The sequence below is a fragment of the Misgurnus anguillicaudatus genome, chromosome 15, assembly GCF_027580225.2.
Source record: "Misgurnus anguillicaudatus chromosome 15, ASM2758022v2, whole genome shotgun sequence".
In the NCBI taxonomy this organism is placed as follows: Eukaryota; Metazoa; Chordata; class Actinopteri; order Cypriniformes; family Cobitidae; genus Misgurnus; species Misgurnus anguillicaudatus.
The window spans coordinates 20,461,564-20,486,377 of record NC_073351.2 but is presented as its reverse complement, the minus strand read 5'-3'; the positions used below and the strand labels follow the sequence as shown (position 1 = coordinate 20,486,377).

At 37.3% G+C, this 24,814-nt stretch overlaps 1 protein-coding gene across 1 annotated transcript; it reads left to right on the top strand.

Moving 5' to 3' along the window:
• Positions 1 to 6,575: 6,575 nt before the first annotated feature.
• LOC129447397 (zinc finger BED domain-containing protein 4-like) lies at positions 6,576 to 9,840 on the top strand. Its single transcript, XM_055209112.2, has 2 exons — positions 6,576 to 6,903; positions 7,999 to 9,840. The coding sequence occupies exon 2, from the start codon at positions 7,999 to 8,001 to the stop codon at positions 9,838 to 9,840; it is 1,842 nt and encodes a 613-aa protein (XP_055065087.1). The 5' UTR covers positions 6,576 to 6,903.
• The last annotated feature ends 14,974 nt before the right edge of the window (positions 9,841 to 24,814 follow it).

The window sequence follows — 24,814 nt, the reverse complement described above, 5'->3', positions numbered from 1 at the left end:
TAAATTTTCTTCATCTGCACTCATTAGCCTTAAAAGAATCAACAAATGCAGACCATGTCATTTGAATTGGTGCATATTGCTCATAGGAAAACTTTGCTTCGACAAATGAGCAAACAACCTGAATAGAGATGAACGTAAATATTTACATTCTGTTAATGGCAATCAGCAGTTGAAAAGACACTTGCTGTGAGTCCATCTGGAGCTTACGCCAGACTTAGTCACTCCCTCTTTTAAAACTCAGCCCTCCAAAAACATTAAAAGCAGCAGTGCATCATCTTCATGTCATACAAAATACAGATTAATAGTCACCGCAGTTTTACACTGACCATATAGGAATGTTCAGCTTCCGGCTTCACTTATAGCACCTTTTATATTATATTATGATGATGATAATTTAGTCTTCCACAGATGTTAAAGGGACACTCTACTTTTTTTTTTAAATATGCTCATTTTCCATCTCCCCTAGAGTTAAACATTTAAGTTTTACCGTTTTGAAATCCATTTACCTGATCTCCGGGTCTGGCGCTACCACTTTTAGCATAACTTAGCATAATCCAGTGAATCTGATTAGACCATTAGCATCACTCTAAAAAAACAAAACAAAGAGTGTCGATATTTTTCCTATTTAAAACTTGACTCTTCTGTAGTTACATCGTGTACTAAGACCAACAGAAAATTAAAAGTTGTGATTATCTAGGCAGATATGTCTAGGAACTATATTCTCATTCTGGCGTAATAATCAAGGACTTTGCTGCTGTAACATGGTATTACAATGATATTAACATGGTATCACAATGTTATTATGCAGTGCCCGAAAATAGTCCCCTGCTATTGAAAGTTACCAAGGGGACTATTTTTACGCACTGCATAATATCATTCCACCTACTGCAGCCATGTTAAGGCAGCAAGGTCCTTGATTATTACGCCAGAATGAGAGTATAGTTCCTAGCCATATCAGCCTAGAAAATCGCAACTTTTAATTTTCCGTTGGTCTTAGTACAAAATGTAACTACAGAAGAGTCAAGTTTTAAATAGGAAAAATATTGAAACTCTATTTTTAGTGTGATGCTAATGGTCTAATCAGATTCAATGGATTAAGCTATGCTAAAAGTGGTACCACCAGACCCGGAGATCAGCTGAATTAATTCCAAAACAGTAAAAATAAATTGTTTAACTCTAGGTTAGCTGGAAAATGAGCATACTTTCAAAAAGAGTGGAGTGTCCCCTTAAGCATTATATTGAACCCTGTCCAACATCTCCATCACCTAAGCACCTATATAATCATAATGCACGAGAAATTTGCTTTTTCTTTTATGATCTGATGTGTCCTTTATTGATATTAGTAAAATAGAATTTGGTGAAGTATTGGTGATCAATCCTGTATCTGACATTACTTTAATTGACTAGTTCTGAATCTGTCTAAGGCTATGTTTACATTAATGTGTTATCCTTTAAAACACGTTTTGCTACGTTTATGCCTTTCATCTACACTACATCACCGTTTTCGACCCTCATAAACGGATTCATTCGCAAACTATGCAGACCCTGTTTTAGTTTGAGAACTCAGACAGTGCGCTGAGTGTAAATGACAGACAGAGTCTTATGTAAACGAACAGCTGATGTTAACGTGACAGCGCATCATTTTCAAAGTAAAAATTATTTTATTCAGGTAAATGGAGGTTTGCAACGGAGGTTTTAATTTAAGTTTTGTTTTCTCCTTTAAAATGAATTTCGTTTCAGATAATTTGTCTCTTAGTTTTAATCGATGTTTTGTTGATAAGTTTTGTGAATATAAATTAATAAAAACAATAAACTCAACGTCATTAATATTTAATGCTCATTTAGCCGCTTGTGCTTTCAGCTATTTCTGTGTTGCTAACGCAGGATGTGCACGGACCTCGCGCACTTTTAAAAATGAATGCAATAAGCATTTCTGTAGGCTAAAGCTATACTTCACCTCTTACTATGTTTGATTGAAGTTTGCATTTGCTGACATTTATTTTTGCTTCAAGTTCGTTTAGTACTGTTCACTTGAATGCTTTCTTTTTAAATCATAAAGACCTTTCTGTTTAGTTATAAAATCAAAATTAACCTATTTATCATATTAATATTTTTTAGGGGGGAGCTAGAACAGTATAAGACTTTCCAAACACATTTTTATAGGTTCAAAAAAAGTGTCTGTTGTAGTTGCCAGCAAAGGACCCAGGTATGAATTTTTGTCAATATCGCACACCCCTAGGCTGCATAAATGCGCAAAGGTAAGCTATTATTAGAGTAATAAGTTATTTTACACTTTTATGCGCATGCCCAGTTACGTGATTGGTCATGTTTCATGCGTTTATGGTGGTATATAGTGTGGATGCAGATTCTTTTTAAAATGCCAGTATAAACGAGGATCGTTTTCATTTTAAAATTCCGTTTTAAAACGCAAATGCTCTAATATAAACAGGGCCTAAGATGTGGATTGTTATTCATTGTTTTGAATTGGGTGTATAATGATGAATCATTTTGGTGAATGTAAAGGTAAGGTTATAGTCCAGTAGTGCATACAGGCTAAATCAATGAGAGTGTCATGGTTTCTCTGTGAGCTTGTAAGACAGTTATCAAAGGGAAAAAGCCTAGAGAGATCAAAGAGCAATGCATGCTCACACCCCCGGGTCCACACTCTGAATAGAGATGAGAGGTTTTTAAAAAATGCATAGCCTTTGAAGGGTGTCGTTACCTGGGTTACCATTTTCTTTCTTTGTGTAGCATTTTGGAGTTTAGTTTGGCATGGAGGTGAGATCTGGCAAAGGAAGAGAAAAGAAGTTTGAGGGTGGAAAATGAAAAGCATGACGATGGAACATTGGACTGGTTCAGGACCGTGATGGCCTTCAAAGATTCTTTATTTTTTAGGAATTTTGTGCACATCAAGGAATACAACGCCGTTTCGTGCCATGTTAAAATAAATCAAACATTCAAACTGAACTGCTGTCCAATTGTGCGTGAATCAGATTCAACTTGAGAGAGACGGTGAACAGAGTGGGTGGCCGGTGCATGTGCAGTCGGAAGCTTAAATTGTTTCTATACATAATTTAATAAAGTATTCATATTTTGAAAGGGATTGTTTGGTTTGTAACAAGATGAGAGTTAGTAAATGATGACAGAATTTTCATTTTTAAGTGAACTTTAAACATGCATTTTGTATGATTACAGAGCAAATATCAAAGACTGTTTCATGCTGATTAAAGGTTGAGAACAAGAGAAGCCGACTGTTCTGATAAAACACTTTAACACGTGAATATATTTGGGTCTTTAAGCAGGAAACATGCTGTGTTGATGATTATTTTTGCTACAGCAATCACAGTTCCGCCTTAACTGATGATCTTTAATACTAATCTCTTATTTTGCACAATGCTTCATCGATTTTTATTGTTTAGCTTAGAGTGTTTTCAATATGCTAAAGTAGAGATCTCCCTGTGGTAATCTAGGATGGCCTTGAGTTAAAAACGGCAGCCTCGGGCGATGTTCATCGACATGCATTATTCGACTTTCCTCTAGTGTAAATGCCTTCGGCTCAAATGAACACAACACACTTAGCGGTTAAAGAGATTGCATTCATTAGCTTTCCCTTTTTATTTGCTGAAATTGATTTGAACAAAAGCCAAAACGTTTACAACATATTTAAAGAACGGCACATTTATTTAGCATGATTTTGTGGGGGTCTTTGCCCACTTTTTACAGTGCCTGGACAATTATTGTTGCAGTAATATAGTTTTTTTTCCATTGAAACACATTTGTTCCAATAGAAAGTTAATATCCACAGCTTATGTTAGCTATAGGGACAACCTGAAAATATAGCCTCGTCTTTTGAAGTAAAGCAACGCAAAGCAGTATGAGTCACAAGGAAAGCTTAAATTACACGTCAGGTTTGGCGAGCAATTCAATAGGAAGTGAATCAATCTCAGGATGAATTGTCTCACCACATCCTGAGGAGCAGACACCTGATCTAGCTGGAGGGGAGGCTGGAGTAATGTCCTGGTAATACTGTCAACACATGACAGCTGCACATCACTGTCCACATACACTATAGTGTACATTGAGCTCTATCGAGGACTTTAAAGGTGCATCCATATACAATTCCTTTACCTGGCTGATTTCATAATACACCGAGGAATTAATCAGAAGAAAAGCAGAACGATGTCATATTATACCAACACATCATTAATCCAGACTGATGCATTCCCTTGAAATTTCACGTCAACATCAATGCCTAATTTAAAATGATACGTAACGACTGTAAGCTTAGTAGTTATACTGTAAGCAGATGTTAAACATCACATGAACAGTTACAGAAAGCTAACAATAGATGGGATTAGGTTTAATAGCTATCCGGTGACATTCAGCCTCTTAACTGTCAAACTTCAAGTAAATTTGTAAAACAGACCTCATTTTGCATGTAAGGAACATCAGGGGTCCTGACCTCTTAAGTAAGCTTAAGTGAAATAGCAGTCTGTTTTTATTGTCATTTTTAACACGATCATATTCTGGAGAAATAAACTGAGGGATGTCCCAAGGGAATACGTTATTCACTGGTGTGTTCCTTTTATTTGACTGTTCTTCCGAAAGATATACTGTACGTGCTGTGGTCTTTGTGACTAAAAATACAATGACGGTTTTATCTCGCTGTCTTTTGTTATTTTACGCTTGCTTGTTCGTAATTGAACTTGGCACTTAATAAAATATTCTACATACACGGATAGCTTTGTGGTGCCAAAGTGTCCAAGCCAGCTGAGTCAGTTTCTTCATTTCTCTAAGGGTATCTTACTTATTTTATTACATTTTTCCACATTTTAGAATAATAGAAAAATTATCAAAACTATGGAATAACACAGTTGTAAGTACTGGAATCACAGGCGCTGATCCCGCGGGTGCTCCGGGGCTCGAGGAAATGGCAGTGCCCCCCAAAACGCCAGATATGCTCAGATAATTTAAATAAAAATGCTTTTGAAATTCAATAGCCTCTCCGATTGGGGGATATCGGGAGTTGTAATATCTACAATGCTTTGATGAATAAGCGATGCTTCACATTTCACGTCTAAAACCAGATGCAATTCTTTTCAAAATGCTTGGGCGCTCCCATAGCCCCTGCTATTGGTAAGCAACCGAAACATTGCATGACGTTGTGCTTAGCACCCACTGGCGGAAAAAGAAATTGACGACTATAACTGAAATTATGTAGGTCTAAACAAAATTCTGAATAAATTTGATAGACTTATCAAGCAACTCCTCAAAGGGACACTCCACTTTATTTTGAAAATATGCTCATTTTCCAGCTCCTCCTAGAGTTAAACATTTGATTTTTACCGTTTTGGATTCCATTCAGTTGATCTCCAGGTCTGGCGCTACCGCTTTTAACATAGCTTAGCATAATCCATTTAATCCGATAAGACCATTAGCATCGCGCTAAAAAGTAACCAAAGAGTTTCCACATTTTTCCCATTTAAAACTTGACTCTTTTGTAGTTACATCGTGTACTAAGACCGACGGAAAATTAAAAGTTGCGATTTTCTTGGAAGATATGCTAGGAAATATACTCTAATTCTGGCATAATAATCAAGGACTTTGATTCTGTAACATGGCTGCAGCAGGCGTAGTGCCGCGCACTGCCCGAAAATAGTCCCCTTGGTTACTTTCAATGGCAGGAGACTATTTTCGGGCAGTGTGAAATATCACTACGCCTGCTGCAGACATGTTACGGCAGCAAAGTCCTTGATTATTACGCCAGAATGAGAATATAGTTCCTAGCCATATCTGCCTAGAAAATCGCAAGTTTTAATTTTCTGTCAGTCTTAGTACACAATGTTACGGAGCCCCTAAGGTGACATGGAGCAAAAATTAAATAAAGTTTAGTTTCACGTGCGCACCTGAAACTATCGCGTGCGCACGTGAAACTTTAGATTTTTTTACTGCAATGTCACCTTAGAGGCTCGGTACGATGTAACTGCAGAAGAGTTAAGTTTTAAATAGGAAAAGTATCAAAACTCTTTGGTTATTTTTTAGCGCGATGCTAATGGTCTAATTAGATTCAATGGATTATGCTAAACTACGCTAAAAGTGGTAGCACCAGACCCGGAGATCCAATGAATAGATTCCAAAATGGTAAAAATCAAATGTTTAACTCTAGGGGAGCTGGATAATGAGCATATTATTAAAAAAGTGGAGTGTCCCTTTAAGGTTTCACCCTGGGATGCTTTTAAACAGTATTGAAGGCGATCCCTTCTAATCTGGGATCTTATTGGCTGCTTTGTCTTTATTGTTTTGTCTAAATCATGCATTTCGAAAAATAAATACTTTGTTTTGTATTGTAAATGAAGAAATGAATATGTTGTTCTTCCACATAACTAATTCAGACACATGCCCTCAGATCAAAAGTTTGAAAGATTTCAGTAAAGTGATCCTGAATGGTTGAACAATATTGCACTTTGATTTAAAAATGTAGTTGTTTCTAGACTTGACTTTTATCAAAAATACTTTGTGTCCAAACAATTTTGAGTCTTCATTCATTGTTCAAGCATGTAAACTTTCTTCATATTTTCTAGAGGTCGACCGATTCATCGGATTTGCCGATGAATCGGCGCCGATAACGATAACAATAACAATCGTTCATCGGCAAAAATTCTGACCGATAGTTTTTTACGGTTGTGTTTGTTGCATAAGCAACACAGAAGACAGTGGGGAAGCTCTGATACTGCTCTGCATTATAAAGTGGTAGATCGCCCTCTACTGGTGAAAACTAAACCTTTAATGCCTCGTGGTGGTTGTTTGGACATGTGACGTGAACCTACACACCGCAGGGATCCAGTGATTTGCCGAACAGAGGATACATCGCAGGTGGATGAAAGAATAAAACCAAGTGAAAAGGTACACTACACTACAGTTCACGTTGTCATATTATCTAATAAAAATTATATACCCGTACAAGTAAGAAATAGATTAGATGCTGCATTGTTTGTAACTTGTATGTTTCCCAATAAGGCTGAGAGGATGCTAACTTTAATAGGCTACCTTAAGCGTAAAAAACCCAACAACACACAAATACAAAACAATGTATACATGTCTTGATTGTTGCTGCGTTTTGCCTGCCCTTAGTTAATACCACATTTCACATTTTTAACGTGTCATAGCCTATAATATCAATATTTAAAGCGTCAGATTAGAGAATGGCGTTTAGCATTCATGCAGCCGAGAGAAAAGTACAAACAGTTAAGGTTTGGTCTCCGATTATTTTTATCATCATTGAAATACACAATTTGTTATTTTGATTAGATTAATGTGGTCTTAAGGCATTATAAGAAATCACATGACTCGACAGTGCGATCGAGCTGCACAGTCAGATATGCGGTTTCTTTACACAAAGTCAGATGGGCCTGCACGAACTGCTTGTCCTTTTCACACAGCGCAAGTTCCTAAGTCAGTCTGATCTTGCGAGGTTTTATGATCGCTGTACACAGCGCAGTATAGTCAGATATAGCATGCTGTAAATGATAAACTTCTGATGGTAACATCATGCCCGATGAAAATTAAAAAACGCGCTCTGTAAAAAAAGTTTAAACCGCTCGTTTGTACACTCTAAAAAAAGGTGATTTGTGTTATCCTATTTAACACATTATGTGTTATTTTAACACATTGTGTCATTTTGTGTTGATTTTTTGTTCAAATAAATTAAAGGGACAATACAAGATGTGTTAAAACAACACAAAGTGTGTTGTTCCAAAAATAACACAGATGTGTCTAGTTAAGGACAACACATTAAATATGTTGTCCTTAACTAGACTCAACATGTGTTGTTTTAACACATTCATTATTAGAGTGATGACATGGTTAAAGTATTCCTGTATATAGTTATTAAATTTTAAATAAGTGCATTATATTACTGTTTTTATTTTTTAACATTTTAAACTTTTGATTATTTACTTTTACCTGTAATATTTTAACTCCTATTTTTAATGTTTTTAGATGGCAAAGGCTTTGAGGAAAGTACCAGTGTGGGAGTATTTTGTTGAAGTGTCACCAGGAAAGGCACAGTGTAATATCTGTGACAAAATAATCAGCATGGGCTCAGCTACATCTTCAGGTAAAAATACCACCAACCTGTGGAGTCACCTTAAGCATGTCCATCCAGAAGCCAGTGAAGAAGCTAAAAAGAAAAAAGACACAAAAGACCCTTCTCAACCCTCAGTATCCCAACTTTTTGACAAAAAAACAGAATGGAAGAATACAGATCCAAGGTCTGTCAGGATTGATGCAGCTGTCACAGAAATGATTGCTGTTGACAACCAACCATTTTCAGTGGTGTCAGACATCGGATTTAAAAGGCTTGTGACCCTTATGGAACCAAGGTACAGGATTAAAGATGAAAAATTCTACAGAACAAAAATGCTGGATGAAACGTATTCCAGAGTTTTGACCAAAGTAAAAAGTCTAGTGAAACAGGACAAAGCCCCTTTCATGGCCTTTACAACTGATTGCTGGTCTGGTACCACCGAATCCCTGATGAGCCTAACTGGCCATTTCATTTCTGAAGACTGGTCCAGAATGCAAGTGATGCTCAATGTCAAGCCAATGACTGGATCACACACAGGCAGTTATATCCAAGAAACATTCCTCAAAATGTTAGAAGATTGGGATATTGCACCAGAGCGTGTAGTTCTTGTCCTAAGAGATGGAGGAGCAAACATGGTAAAAGGAATGACTCTAGCTGAACTACCTCATGTAAGCTGCACTGCTCACACCCTTCAGCTCATTATCAATGATGGTCTATCTAGTCAGAGAGCTGTCCTGGATATTATTGGTATTTTGAAAAACTGTGCAACTCACTTTGGGCACTCTGTACTGGCCAAACAGAGGCTAAAGACCATTCAGGAGGAGCTGGGCCTTCCAGTGCACACCATCATCCAGGCAGTTCAAACTCGGTGGAACTCAACACTTCACATGCTGCAGAGAATGTACGAACAGAGACGGGCACTGAACGTTTATGCTGGTGAACACGGCCATATCTCCTGCTTATCTGCTTCACAGTGGGACATTGTCTGTAACTTGATTGACACGCTGACTCCTTTAGAAGAGATCACATTGGAGATGAGCCATTCTGAGTCATCAGCAGCATGCATTATCCCCAGTGTATCTGTTTTAAAGCTGATGCTGCAAGCAGAGGGTCCATACACGGGGGGGATTAAAACATTACGCAAGACAATGCTAGACAGCCTGTCAAAGCGATTCTCTAAGGCAGAGGAAACAAAATGTTTGGTCCTAGCAACTCTCCTTGATCCTCGATACAAGGGCCATGCCTTTGCCTCAGAAATAACACTGCAAAATGCAAAACTGTGGCTACAGCAGGAAGCTGAAGAGCATGGTGCACCCAGAGAAGAACGTCCGAGCTCTACTGCAGAAACACCTGAAGGGGATGAGGGTTCAGAATCAGATCCTGAGGCAAAGAAGCAGAAAATGCATCAGTCCACCTTACTGGACACACTGTATGCCAAGGTCCTTGGAGCCACAGCTATTTCTAAGGGGCTGTACAGCTTTGAAAGTGAGCTTGAATGCTATTTGTTGGAGCCTGTCATTGAACGTGGTGACAATCCTCTGCAGTGGTGGCAGAAAAATGAAGTGCGGTTTAAAACACTTGCACCAATGGCCAAGAAATTCCTGTGCCCCCCACCATCCACTGTGCCAAGTGAAAGAGTGTTCAGTGAGGTGGGCATAATTTATGACTCCAGGAGAAGCCGACTGACTGGACATCATGCTCAGCAACTGTGCTTTTTGCACTATAATTTAAAAAGTCTGAAGTTTGAGTATTAAAACGCACATGCCAAAACAAACTTTTCCTAGACTTTTTGACATTTTATTTTATATCTGTTTGATGTTCTTTGAATAAGTGATCTTTGTGAACTTTAGTTCAGTCTTGTTATTCTTATTTTAAGTTTTATATTTAATATATAAATATATTTTATTTAAAAATTTATACCAGGCATTTTCAGCCAATGCTGTATTTATTTTGTAACTTTTTTTACAATAGTTAATGTTATACTGTTTACATATTTTGAATCTGTTTTTATTGTTCTTTAGTGTGTTACTTGGGTTTAGTATTATTTTAATTGGCCTACTTTATTTGTTGGTTTTGTAATAAAGTATGTTTAATTTCAGTGAATGAGTGTTGTGTTTTGAATTCAGTAAATGGTCAAAAACTATCGGTTAATTTATCGGTTATCGGCAGTTAGGTCCCACTTAAGCTATCGTTATCGGCAAAATCCAATATCGGTCGACCTCTAATATTTTCTCTCATGCATACTGTAGATGCCATGTGCTATTAGCGCACATGAAACAGATTTCAGAGGTATTCAACAACTGGGCTGTATCATGCTTTAAAACCACTGCCCCCAAAAATTCATAAAATTTGATTTGATTTGAGTTAAAACCAAACTGCATGTCTGACAAGATCGTCTTGTTTGCCAATTAAGTTGTCAATATTCGAAAAGCTGCCTTCTCTTCAACAAAAAAAGCCTTTGCCAAGTAGATCAAGTAATGCAGTTGGATATGAAGGACATTAACCTCAAACCTGACATCAAACATCTGCAGTCGCTTTCCTCTGTTTGATTGAAATGCAGTTATTTGTTTGTGCTCTTCGTGAAGCAGTTTGTTGCATTTGTTGTATTCAAATGTTCATGCTAAGATTTTGAGCTCCATCATGTGATAATGGCTTGATTCGGCGAACCCATTCTCACCAAAAGGCGTACAAATGACACGCAGTGTGATTATTGTGCAATAGATACGCCAAATTCCGCTTTTGCGTGCATATGATACACCAGTCCTTCCCATTCACTTATATGGCGAATCGTTTTGTGACGTTTTATTGATTGTTTTCTCATTTGTTTTCAGTTTTTTCCCCATTGTCGCTTGGGTTTAGGGTTAGAACAACTTTTTTTATATAAAAATGACATCCTAACCCAAACCCCATCTCTAACCCCAACTCCAAGCGACCATGGCTTAAATATAGACAAAAGCATAGAGAATCCTGTATATTAAATAACCTGCTTAAACAAATCTGAAATCTAACCCTAAACCCAAGCAACAATGGTAAAAAAACAGAAAAAAAATGAGAAAACAATAAATAAAACGACACAAAACGATTCGCCATATAAGTGAATGGGAAGGACTGGCGTATTTGGCGTATCTATTGCACGATAATCACACTGCGTGTCATTTGTACGCATCTTGATGAGAATGGGTAGGATTCGGCACTGGTGAGACAATTACATTTGCAGAAATTTGAGATTTCTCCAAATCTCTCACAATCTTTCCACCGATGCAAAATAGAGGAGAAGACCAATATGACTTCATTGATATTCTTCTTATTGCATTACAAGACACTGACATGGTTCTATATTGTATGCAGTACATCTAAGATGTGTGATTTAAACTCATATTTGTTCACGTTGTGTGAGATTTTATCAATATAAGAGAATCCATGTGCACAAACAACCCTAGGCATTTCTACATTAGATTATCTGGTAGAGGAAGAATAAACGATGGCTCCCTCCCCAGGGACATCGAGAGTATCTTTAGATAGCAGGCCGAGTTGATATAAAGCTTTATGAAGTGTCATTTGTCACCATGCTACCGCAAACACTTTCCTCCAGACTTCTGCGCCTGGGCTGGACAGAAGATAGGTCTTAAAAACGATGAGCCTTGTCACATTAACGGAAGGGACCTTAAATGAAAGTGCACAGCTCTCTGCTTCTCTTGTATGTGTAATTTATTTGGTTACCCCGGAGCGGTGATTGTAATAGCATCTAAAAGTGGGTAATAATAAATGTAGGCCTACCAAAAGTCAATAGGCAAGTTAATAGATGCTGCTTTTTAGCAATAAGCTGTTGTTTTCAGATCTAATTATACCTCTGTGAAAGCCTTAGGGAAGCTTTTTTAATACATCCTTTGCTTACAGCGCTGTTTTAAGTCACATCTGGATATGTTCTGCTGACCACGATACATTGACATTTGTAACGTGTCAGTCGCATACCACAAGTTTCGATCTCTGCCCAGTTCCACCTCGCTAATTCTGAACTCCCAAGAGGGACTTGCATTTAGGATATTAAAAGATGACCCGCGTGATCTTACTGTGAATGGGCATACATTCCTCATGCCATGTTAAACAATCACCATCTATGTGCAGATGGAAATAAATAGGCCACATCAATATAAATTCCAGTGCTGTTTCTCACTGCATGAAGCATTTTTGCTAATGCTAGACATGTGCAATATAACGAGTGGTACATCAACAAAATAATAATAAAGAACTTGGAAGCCCCATGAGCACAATATTCAATTCTGAATCATGTGGTAAAAATGTGTGAGCTATGCAGGGTTGTTTTCTCAGCAACAAATCAGGTCTAGTTGCATAGCAGAATACAGACCGTGGGTATATTTGAGATTAAAAAAACATTCAGTGAAGATGCCTTCCTGTGATGGGCAATATGAGAATATATAAAATGCATATATAGTTTTTGCCAGTTAATGCAGGCAATTTAACTACCCAGTCTCACGAGGTTTTGTGATATAGTCACGTCATTTATTGATTATTTTTTCGTGATATTATCACAAATTTCCGCGTGTTTTCGTGATCGTATTTCGAATTCCTGTTTTTGTGTGATTATCACGTATTGGACACTCAACTGCTTTTTTCTATTTTTAAACCATTGGTGCTTCGGTTAGGGTTAGATTTGGTGCTTGCATTATTTTTTCTGATTTTTTTTATATGTCGCCTGGCGTTAGGGTTAGAGTTGGGTTTGGGTAGGGATGTCATTTTATATAAACCTAACCCTAAACCGAAGCAACAATGGTAAGAAAATAGGACAAAACAGTTGAGTAACCAATACGTGATAATCACACGAAAACAGGAATTTGTTATACGATCACGAAATTCATGATAATATCACGAAAAAGAATCAAAAAATTACATGACTATATATCAAAACTTCATTTAAAATCAACTGCATGGACTGCTTGCACTCATTTAAATAATCAAAGCTGATGTTATGCTGCACTCAAACCTACCCAGTCTCACAAAGTTTCGTGATATAGTCACGTATTTTTTTTATTCTTTTTTTCGTGCTATTATCACGAAATTTCATGTTTTTTCGTGATCGTATAACGAATTCCTGTTTTCGTGTGATTATCACGTATTGGTTACTCGACTGTTTTTTTCCTATTTTTAAACCATTGTCGCTTGGGTTTAGGGTTAGATTTGGTGCTTGCATTAGAATGTCACTTTATATATTGATCTATACTATTTTTTCTGATTTATTTTTTTATATGTCGCCTGGCGTTAGGGTTAGAGTTGGGTTTGGTTAGGGATGTCATTTTATGTAAATCTAACCCTAAACCGAAGCGACAATGGTAAGAAAATAGGACAAAACAGTCGAGTAACCAATAAGTGATAATCACACGAAAACAGGAATTCGTTATACGATCACGAAAAAACACGAAATTTCGTGATAATAGCACGAAAAAAGAATCAAAAAAATATGTGACTATATAACGAAATTTCGTACCTCTAGCATGAGTAACAATAGCCAATAATCTACATTTATTTATTTGGTAGATGCTTTTATGCAAAGTGGCTTACAGTGCATACTATACATGTTATTAGTATGTGTGCTCCCTAGGAATCAAACCCATGACTTTTGTGTTGCTAATGCAATGCTCTCTCAGAGCTACCAACTGGATCTGATGAGAATTCGTACATATTTTACGAGTTGGCTAATTCGTATGAATCAAGTTAATCGTGCAAAAATGTATGATTCTCATGAAAAAACATCAATGAAACCCACCCCCTAACCCCGCACCTAACCCCAATGTCACAGGGTGTCAAGGCAAAACATACAGAAACTTACAAATGTGGTTGTATGAATTAATACGAATTAGCCAACTCGTAAAATATGTACGAATTCTCTTGCGATAGCGTTGGAGCTACAGGCACACATTTGAAAAAGTATTAGCTATAACTAGCTTAGTCTCGTGTAGCCAGACCTTCAATACTGAAGGTCTGGTGTTTTTCGCTGCTTTTTCTGGACAAAGCCTGCCCACGAGCTGTTTGACCGACATGTCAAACAACCAAGTTTGTTTTTATCTAGCGTCACGTTTTGGACTCCCCACAATAACGAGCCGGCTGGCAACAAGTCAGTTATTGAAATAACCAGCCGCAACCAATTAGCATCTAAATAAACAACATTACTCACCATAGAACAACGTTGTGCACTTCATCAACAGCCACACCAATGAGACGCTCCCGTTTAACATCTGTTTGAAGCATATCTCTCTACTTTTTAACACATACAAGCAATTCAGGAGAACCGAACTTTTTGACTCCACTAACTGCCTCAAGCAAAACTCTTGGACGTCTTTTAGAGATTCTACGCTGCAAACTTAGCATATTTTTGCGAATCCAATGTTTAGCTGATCATGATAACTGGTCATTATTATCCACGTGAACACGATTGATTCTTTTCCTCAATGGAACGTCAGAGCTTTGTTTTCCAGGGACCGAAACTAATCGCGACACTCACGTCTCCTGGAAATCCGGTTTATTTCAACCAATCAAAGACGACTTTGACATTCTCACAGGGTTTCCAGAAAAGTGTACGAAAAACATCAGACGTACAGCCAACAGACTGTGGGTGTGACGTCTGAGGCTGAGATTATAACTAGCTAAACTGTCTATTTCTTTTTTTCTAAAATTGTAGGCACTGGTTTATGAGCTATAGCAGTGGTGTAGTGCAGGGTATACGCAGGTATATGGAGTATACCCACCTCTTTATTTGATGGCATGGGGTATACCCACTTCTACTGGGGGCATACATTAAGAGTATACTCACTTCTATTGGGGGCATAAACTAAGAGTATACCCACTTCTCCAGACACCACTACACCACTGAGCTTTAGTTTATAAAATGATTATGTAAGCCATGTTCAGTGTCAAACAACTCAAAATAATTTGAAACCGAAGTAGTTTGTAAACTTGGAAGATACTTATTCTCGACTCCTGCTTTCTGCTTTATGGACACCCACACACATTTAATGACTCCAGCACACACCCTTCAGAATATTTGCCCAGCATGGATGTCTATTTCGGTGTTAAGTGTTTCTTCCCTCCTGCTGAAAGTGAGCCTTGTACCCCTGAGGATTTCCTCCAGTCAGCCTTGTTAATAAATAAATGACTTCAGGATCTCTCAGCTGCACATTCAACACTGTTTTGCACTCCGGTACTAGATTCACTTCTTTGGAAAACATAGAGAACATGTCTCATTTCTAAATCTGCTGTAGTGAATTGACTTCTTTCATTGTTGCAATCTAAACTACCTAAATACTTTTTGTACTGTAGCAGTAGCATTCAAACTATTACAATAAGGGAACTTATCATGGTGTTGTAGGAGACATCATGTATTAGCCAGACTGGTCTCACGGAAAGTCGTGTTATAGTCACGCAAAATGTTATTAATTTATTCGTGTCCATGGCATGAAATTCTGCTTTTTTAGTGCCTTGAGCACGAATGTCTTTTTCGTGACACTCGCACAAATTTCTTTAGTTTCTCGTGTCCGTGGCACGACTTTCTTTTTCTTTCATTTTATGTATTGTTTTCTCATCTTTTTTTCCTATTTTCTTACCATTGTCGCTTGGGGTTGGGGTTAGAATCACTTTCTGTTACATTTTTAGACATCCTAACCGAATTTCCAACTATAACCCCAACTCCAGGCGAGAATAGATTTAAAAGCGGAAGAAAAATATGTAGAAACCAATACATAAAAGTACATCCTAATCCAAACCCCAAATCTAACCCCAAGCGACAAAGATTTTAAAAAAAAGGGGTGAAATGAGAAAACAATATTAAAATTACACAAAAAAGAAAGTTGTGCCATGGACACGAGAAACTATTTATATAGAAATTTGTGCGAGAAAGACATTCAAGGCATGTAAAAAGCTGAATTTCATGCCTTGGACATGAATAAATTAATAAAAATTTGCGTAACTAAAACACGACTTTTCGTGAGATTATGATGGTATTAGCCTACGTATTGCTATTTTGTAACACTTTAGTATGTTATTACTACAGTATATACTGTAAATGTGATGTTTATGGCCATTTCACATGCAAATTAATTACGTATAGGGACAGTTTCCCAGACAGGGTTTAGATTAATCCAGAACTAGGCCTTAGTTATATTAGGACATTTAATTTAAACAAAGCAATACTGGTGTGCATCTCGATTCAAAAGAATGGCACTGATATATGTTAAGATGTATCAGGGAGGGCAAGATGTTTTTAAATTAAGGCATGCATGCATTTTAGTCTGGGACTAGGATAAGCCCTGTCCAGAGAACTGCCCCATGAAGACTAAGTGAATAAACTTCACTACATCATCTTATTGGCAACCATTTAAAAGTTTTTAAAATTTAGGATAACTGTTTATTGCTCTGGTTGTTTATAATGTGTACTTTGTGTTGTATGTTTATGTGGATCTGTGAAAATGTGATTCAGCCACCTTGCCAGGACTCCCTGGAGGAAAAGATCTCAATCAGAGCTTCTTGGTGAAATAAAGGACAAGGTAGAGTAAATAAAACACGGTCAAAAAACTTTTTGAAAACTTAGTAAAAGTTATGGCTTTGCTTTGTAGATTTCTCTTTTTCTATCCAGTTCTGCTTTGCTCCTTCAAACCTACTTATTAAATTTACATTTTATACCCGTTTCTTTTTGTGTGTGTATAACTTCAGTGCAGTTTTGTCCACACCTCTGTGTAACACATTTTTATGTCAACAGCTGACGGTTGTGTTTTTGTTGAGTGCTAACTAAACAAAAGTTTGTGGTTGCTAGGCACACGCGTGACGCGGGTCTTACCACAAACCTGTCCAATCAAAAGTTTAGATTTGTTTGTGCTGCTGTAGCAACGCTATGTCCAGACATGAGCACCTGTTTTTCCTAAAAAATAAGTCAGAAACTAATCAAGCGCATTTGTTCATTGAAGAGGGCCATTTATTTCTGTGCAAACAAAATCCGTGACCCGGCATATCAGTGTACACACAGCAGGATTAACTACAGGCTTGCAAATATTTCAGCTGTTTACAGATAAAGCCTTGTTCTCAGTTGGCCTTGTTTTCACTTTTTACCAAAAGACACCACTGGCTTGTAGGCTAACCACAAATAAATGAATAAATAAGCATTGTACATTTTAAATGCAATGGTGCTGTTTCTGATTTGACTTTTAGGGAATGATTTCAAATTGGAACTTTCCCATGCATTGTGCACAGACATTAAACAGACATAAACAGACATTAGGAAAAGTTAAATATGTTCTGGTATTTTATTGCTTTTTTGAAAAAATATTAAATAAACACATATGGCACAAAGACAAATAAACTTTGCAGGTAATAAGAATCAGGGGTGAATTTTGCAACACAGATTATAAACAAATGTCTAAATTAGGCCCAAATCCTAAATATGTATTTAATTTAATGTATTAAAAATCTATTTAAAAGTGTGGCTCCATATACATTTGTTGATGAACGTAGTATGCCAATGACTATGCAAAGTGTCACATTTAGTTGTGGAGGATGTGCACAACGATGAAAAAGTGAGTATCGTAATCTTTAAGGTGTTATACATAAAGTATAGAAGGCAAAACTTAATTTAATCATATAGTTGGGGTGTTGAATTAGGCATCCAGGAAAGATGCAGGGTTCGCTTAGGTGTGATAGATAGAATATCTACCACAATATGAAAACATCGCTCCTGTAAAGTGAATAATTCTTAAATAAATGATGTGGCATAATATTACTTTGTGTATCAGGACACTTTAGTCCTGGTTAGTCCTATGGGATTGTGTTTATTATTGCACCTGCTAGATTAATATTCCACTCACATTCAGGGTTGTGTTATTGTGTCTGAATAAATTTCACATCATAATACCTTCTGGATTTGTATCTGTATGCAGCTGAAATCCAAAACTATGGATTCTAGCTGCAAACCTCACAACATCAAATAAACATTGACATTTTGAATTAAACTGTTATGGATAGTATCAACAATACACTTTATTAATTGAAAAGTTAAAAGCTCCAGTCTCCAATTTCCTTTATTTAATCATTTTCAATCCTTTAGTCCGTCAGTTCACTATTTTGCCATTTCTCATTGACATTTTTCTGCACAACATGTGGATTTTATATGCTACATGTTCTGCCAGTGTTTAATGCTCTCCTTGTATACTGTAATTGGCTACTATTCCTTTACTGATCAAAGCTCAATCCGACAGATATGTCATCTTTCTTTTATCATGATGTGTCTATAATAGCATGATTTTCTTCATATTTAATAGAATGGACTGAAAATAGTTTCACTGAAATTCAGTAGCTTTGTGATTGCTTGCAGCTGTTGCAGAGGTCAATTTACACAGTAACATATTTCTCTATTCTTTCTTTCTTCTTTCTTTTCATGCCTCTCTTTCATTTCTTTATTTTATGAATAAGATTTAGGTTTATTATGTTAATATTAAATAGACACTGCATCTGTAATCTTACAGAAAACGTGTTACTGAATAGATAATAGAAAAACAGAACCTGTTTCTTATACCATGACCATTGCTTTTATTCTGAATGTTTGTCCTTTATAAAGGCCACTGTGAAATTCATCCATGACCCTGTCATTGAAAAAAGGACCCCATGAAAGAGGTGTTCATTGAGGTGCCTGACCCAAACAGAGTCGGGTCACACTCCAAAACTGAATTTCTGGAAATGTCAAATGTCTGGCACACGTGATTGGATGGGAAAAAAAATCACAGTATTCTGTGAACTACAGAATCTGCAGTGATTGTATCTTGAGTTAACATAGACAGAATGAATCTCAAGTGATTTTGTATGGGACTGTAATAATAGTATTGTGAAGCTTTAAAAAATAACTCAATGTCATATTATAACACTATAAATTAATGTGCAAAAGTCTTAGGCCACCATGCTACCATTAGATTTGTTGTTTTTGCAATTGTATAGTGGTCATATATAATTATTTCTCAGTATCTTTATTAGAATACAACCAGAAAATACAGGAAATGTGTATGTAGTATTAAAAACAGTGTTAAAGTATAAGCTGAAGTGTCAAGTATTAAGGGTAAACTCTCCTTCCACTTGAGCAATAGGAGGCAGCTCCAGGATCTCTTAAACTTAAATCTAATTAAATCCTTATTTCTAATTTAATCGAATAACTTCAGGACTTCAGTCACTTTTGCCAAGTTTACTTAAAGGTGCAGTGTGTAATTTTTAGAAGGATCTCTTGACAGAAATGCAAAATAAAATACAAAACTATATGATCAGGGGTGTATAAAGACCTTTCACAATAAACCGTTATGTTTTTATTACCTTAGAATGAGATGTTTTTATCTACATACACAGACGGTCCCCTTACATAAAAGTCGCCATTTTGTGCCTCCGTGTTTCTACAGAAGCCCTTAACGAACAAACGGATGACATGTTTGGTGGCTAACGTAGCCTCTCTATGCATTCAAAAGCAAGGAGTGAGCAGTGGACTAAGCCCTGTTGGTTGCAGTGCGCAACCTCACCACTAGATGCCACAAAAATTTACACACTGCACCTTTAATTCTAAAAAAAAAATCAATTTAACAATGTGAACTTAATTTAATCTAGTTCATTCAACAAAAAAGTGTGTCTTGTCAGCTTTACTTAAAACTTATTTGTTCAGCCAACATAACTTTTGTAAAATGAACCAAATTATTGTTTGTTAAGATTACTTGATTACTGTTGACATAATATTTTTAATTAAACCCAACACTTAATTTTTTTAAAGTGCATATTACCGTATTTAGTTTATATATATTTCTATAGCCTATTTTAGCTAAACATTACAGTTTCATCCTCTTTGTAATGATGAATTGACATGGCTGCACTTACTGGCACTATTGTGGTCTTTTTATATTTTAAATTACCTATAAAAATATGTTTTTAAAGCATAATCATCCTAGACACTGACTCACTGTCACCTGCTGAAGCACAAGGTCAGGCAAATTTTTATGAAGATAGGGGCGGCTGGTTTTATTTAATGATAATCACATGGTTGGGGAACAACCCAAGGACATCATTTTACTCTTAAACTGCCCCATTTAAAATGCTTAGGTATACAGTTCATGGTGAATTTGTATTGATAGCTCTATTCTTCTTGTGAATGTGTCTTTTTAATGTAGATTAAACAATAATAAACAATTTTTAAAGTGCAGTTATTCAGTGCTTCTCAATTATTTTCTGTCACGCCCCCCCTAGGAAGACGTAAACAATTTGCGCCCCCAAACTCTCCGCCACGACTGTAAATAGTATAAATTGTCTATAAAATTACACATCTGCAAAACATTGTATCCTTATTAATATTTTAAAAAAAACACAAAAAAAGAAATATCAATCAACTTACAACAAAGAATAACTTTATTAACATAGTTTTTTTAGTCTGTAACAGAAAAGACTTAAAATGCATCAATTTGCCTGAAATAAAATAAATCAATCCTTATTTACAGTATATTTTTTGACCATTTGATACTGAAAAATTAAATTAAATATAATCAATAAATAATAATAAAAAACTCAAGCGGCTTATCAGCGTGTTTGGGTTGTAATGTCTTTAAGTGACAGTGCAAAAAAAAATCACTTCCTGAAAAAGTCTTTTCCCCGGGTCTTGCGCGCCCCCCCCTGGTGTCGCTTTTAGCCCCCCCTGGGGATCCCGCCCCACTATTTGAGAAGCACTGAGTTATATAAACGTGTAGTTTAGCATTACAATTTTAGACAAAAAGGTACAAAAAGGTACAAAGGTTGTTACCTCAAATATACATATCTGTATATTTACACAGTGTTGGCAACGTTACTTTAAAAAAGTAATTAGTTATAGTTACTAGTTACTTCTAAAAAATAGTAACTGAGTTAGTAACTGCGTTACATCATTATAAAAGTAACTAATTACCAGGCAAAGTAACTATTGCGTTACTTAAAAAAAGTTCAAATATTTCAAATAACTTGGATGCCCCCAATAAAACATTTGTTGAATGAATTAGACACTAAAGAGAAACCACTAATTTTGTCCCTTACGAAAATTAACCATGGTTTTGCTACAGTTAAAACCAAAAAACATGGTTACTGCAGTAAAACCATGGTTACCACAAAATAACCATGGTTTTGACAACAAACCATAATTCACTATGGTTACTGTAGTAAAACCATGGTTTTACTGATAGCAATCAATACGCCAAAAAACCATGGTTACTGCACTTTTACCACAAAAACCCCTGGTTAATTTTCGCAAGGAGTGGCAGCATGTGACGATGTGGGGTGCTTTATTAGATCAGAATTACAGACGTGAAGAGGCTCTTTCTTACTCTGCATAAGTTGCACATTACATAAACATTCTTGCGTTTCACCTCAACGATGGAATAGTAGTGCTTATTATACTTTGTGTTTGCGACTGCTACCTTTGAGTTTGTTGTACTTGTCATCATCGCTCTGTCATTGCGGGTGTGGGACTCGCGGACTGCAGCGCGAGGACCGGGCTGCCTGTGAGTTGGTAGCAGCATCAGCCGCTGCTCGTTGAGAAGAGAGAGCGATACATGCTCTCGCGTCAGTCTCACGCCAGAAAAGATCGCTCGATTTGTCCTAGTCGCTTTTAGTAAATAAAGTCGCTAAAGGGGTTTAGAAAGTTGCTAAACTTAGTAACAAAGTCACCAAGTTGGCAACACTGCACTGACTGAACTTCTCGGACTGTGCATGTGTTTGCATATGATCTCTGCCTGCCTCTGGTTGGCTAGTGATGGAAATTAAGCCAATCATCACCGCTTATGTGGTTGTCCCACCCCCTCTAACACACACTCACACCAATCAGCATCAGTTATGTGTCTCTCAGCCACCAACACACACACACACACACTAGAGACAAACATTGCCTGTCTGCATGAGAGAACCTACTCTGGTGAAAATCGCTTTATGCGGCTTTCACATAGGATGCGGTGTGCGCTGCGCTCGCCGCTGGGTTCGGCGCAGCCAAGCGATTTGTGCTCTGATGGCCAGACCAAAGTAGGCGGGGTTTTCAATAAATTACTACAGTGTTTATTATCTGCGTTAAATAGTCGACGAGGAATACAGAGACTGTTGTTGCTCGTCTCCATTTCACGTAACTTTAAGCATACCTACAACAAGCTGCTTGACTTAAAACACACCTGACATGCCAACTTGAATTGCTACGTGTTTCCATGAGACGGCTTTCCTTCCGATGTCTCTGTAGGAGCATAAACTTGTATTATAAAGCTCTGAGAATCCCGAGTATAAGCTTTCGTCCATTTTGCTTGTTTGGATGCCCCGTTTCTATTGGCCGCGCGGGTAATCGTCACAGAGCGCAGCGCAAAAGTTAAACTATTTTGAACTTTGACCGCGGCGTGAGCGCAAGCTGCGCTCCGCTGCGCTCGCGCTTTGCTCGGCGCAACAAAAAACCGCCCTCGCGCGGCGCAAGCCATTGAAATGAATGGGTTTCATAGCGCAGCGCGGCGCACACCGCTTCCTGTGTGAAAGACCCATTAGTGAGATTAATTATAGTAACGCGCAGCATTTATTGTCAATAACGGTAACGGCGTTATAACGGGAGAAACAGTAATTTATTTGATTATTCGTTACTGAAAAAAATAACGCCGTTAGTAACGCCGTTTATTTATAACGCCGTTAGTACCATCACTGTATTTACATAATTATGTTCCTTTTTATCTGAGAGTATACTGAAGAACACACTTTTGTTTAATGATAGTGTCTGTACTAGTCTTAGGATTATATTCAAAACAATGATCGTGTTGTACAAGGTTCTGAGGTCTCTTTTAGATTACTAAACTTTGATGAATGACAGCTGTTAGCAGTCGCCTATGAAACAAAACATAATCCCCTATAGACTGCCATTCCAAACTCCAAAATCTCCTTTTCCCTTTCTAATATTTCAAACCTTAGAGACAAGACCATTTATCCAGCATGACTACTTTGTAGATTAATTAAATTAGACATTTTTATCGGTTGCCTCACTAAATCTGTTCATGAGTATAAACAGCATCATTAGCAAACACATTCACAGCAACACCATTCTAACACTGCAGCTTTGATACAACTTTTAGAATATAGATATTTTGATTAAGTCGGTATATTTTTTCCAAAAAGAAAAATCTGATCAATAAAATTAAAATGTAAGAATATATTTGAACAAACGATTAAGGGATCTTATAAGTTTATGACAACATGAATTATAAATTTGATCAACAACGTTATAGCTTCATCAGATATTTGCTCCAAAGTTCACCTCAAGATAATCTTTCATACAATTACCTTTAAGCTGTGCAATACTATACTCCAGCTCAGGATCTTTGGTTGCTTCAGTTGACCTGCCTGGAGGGAACAATCAATCAGTGGTTATATTCATTAGTCATACACGGACAAAGAGAAATGAGTATTGGTTGGGTGTGGTTATTTGAGAGATTTACTACAATAGCAGAAAATGGCTTTTGGTGCTAAAAATTCAAGTTCAGTTTTTATATTCAATCTAGGATGACCATACGTGCCATTCTTCCCAGACGCGTCCTGGCCAGGATTTCGAGTGCGTCTTCCAGAAGTCGTATTTGTCGACCGCATACGTCATAGAGGATTATTATGTTGGCTTGACAAAGCCAACATACTGTTCTTCGATCTAAGCTTATTAGTGGTGCTTGCATTTATGCAAGGCATCACTATTACTATTCCTCAGGGATATTATTATTATATTTTATTCTTACATCTGCACGTTTTTTCGGCACCTAACTCGTCCCGCACGGTTTGTCGTAGACCCATGAAAGAGGGCTCAAATCGACCGGCTTATTAAGGAGAGGTGTGCTATGACTTTTATAAGCGATCGGGTGCAGGATTTCCGAAAGGGGGGCGAAAAACCACCCGAAAAATCCCATTGACTTAACATTGCGCCCAACTTTGACGAGTCATAGCTCCGCTCGAGGATTTTGTAGAAACATGTGGGTTACAACATTTGAAGAGGGTGGTAGGCTCTGTAAGAACATACATCACATTGGGGTGTAAGTTGTACCCCTGGGGTGTAAGAGGCGCCCAAAAGTGCCCCAATGAAAAGTCAATGGGGGAAAATCCCATAGACTTACCATTGCAAAAACTTTGACGCGTCATAGGTACGAGCGAGGATTTTGTAAAAACATGTGGGTTACATTATTTGAAGAGGGTGGTAGACTCTGTAAGAACATGGATCACAATGGGGTGTAAGTTGTACCCCTGGGGTGTAAGAGGCACCCGAATTTTCCCATTGACTTATAATGGGGCAGGAAACATGCCCATATAAGGGAATAAAAAAGTTCCAGATGGGATATCTTTGCTTTACAATGTCGTAAAGACAAGGGGGTGGGCTCATTTTACTCAGACATCCAATCAGTCTATCAGGATATTCCCAAAGCTTTTAAGCCACGCCCCTAGCAACCACTTTTGAGCACCCTAGCAACATAAAATTCAAACAGTTATATCTCTGCATCAGAACATCATAGAGACACGGGGGTTGGACCGTTTGACTAGTGACTCAGAGTGTAATCATTATGGGATGCCAATTTTTTCCCTAGCAACCAAATACAGTACCCTAGCAACAGAGTAAACAAAGCCTTATATCTCCGCACCAGAACATCGTAGAGACACGGGGGTTGGACCGTTTGACTAGTGACTCAG

What these genes read in the sequence shown, in the direction of transcription:
- LOC129447397 (XM_055209112.2), top strand. Translation starts at nt 7,999, where the DNA reads ATGGCAAAGGCTTTGAGGAAAGTACCAGTGTGGGAGTATTTTGTTGAA.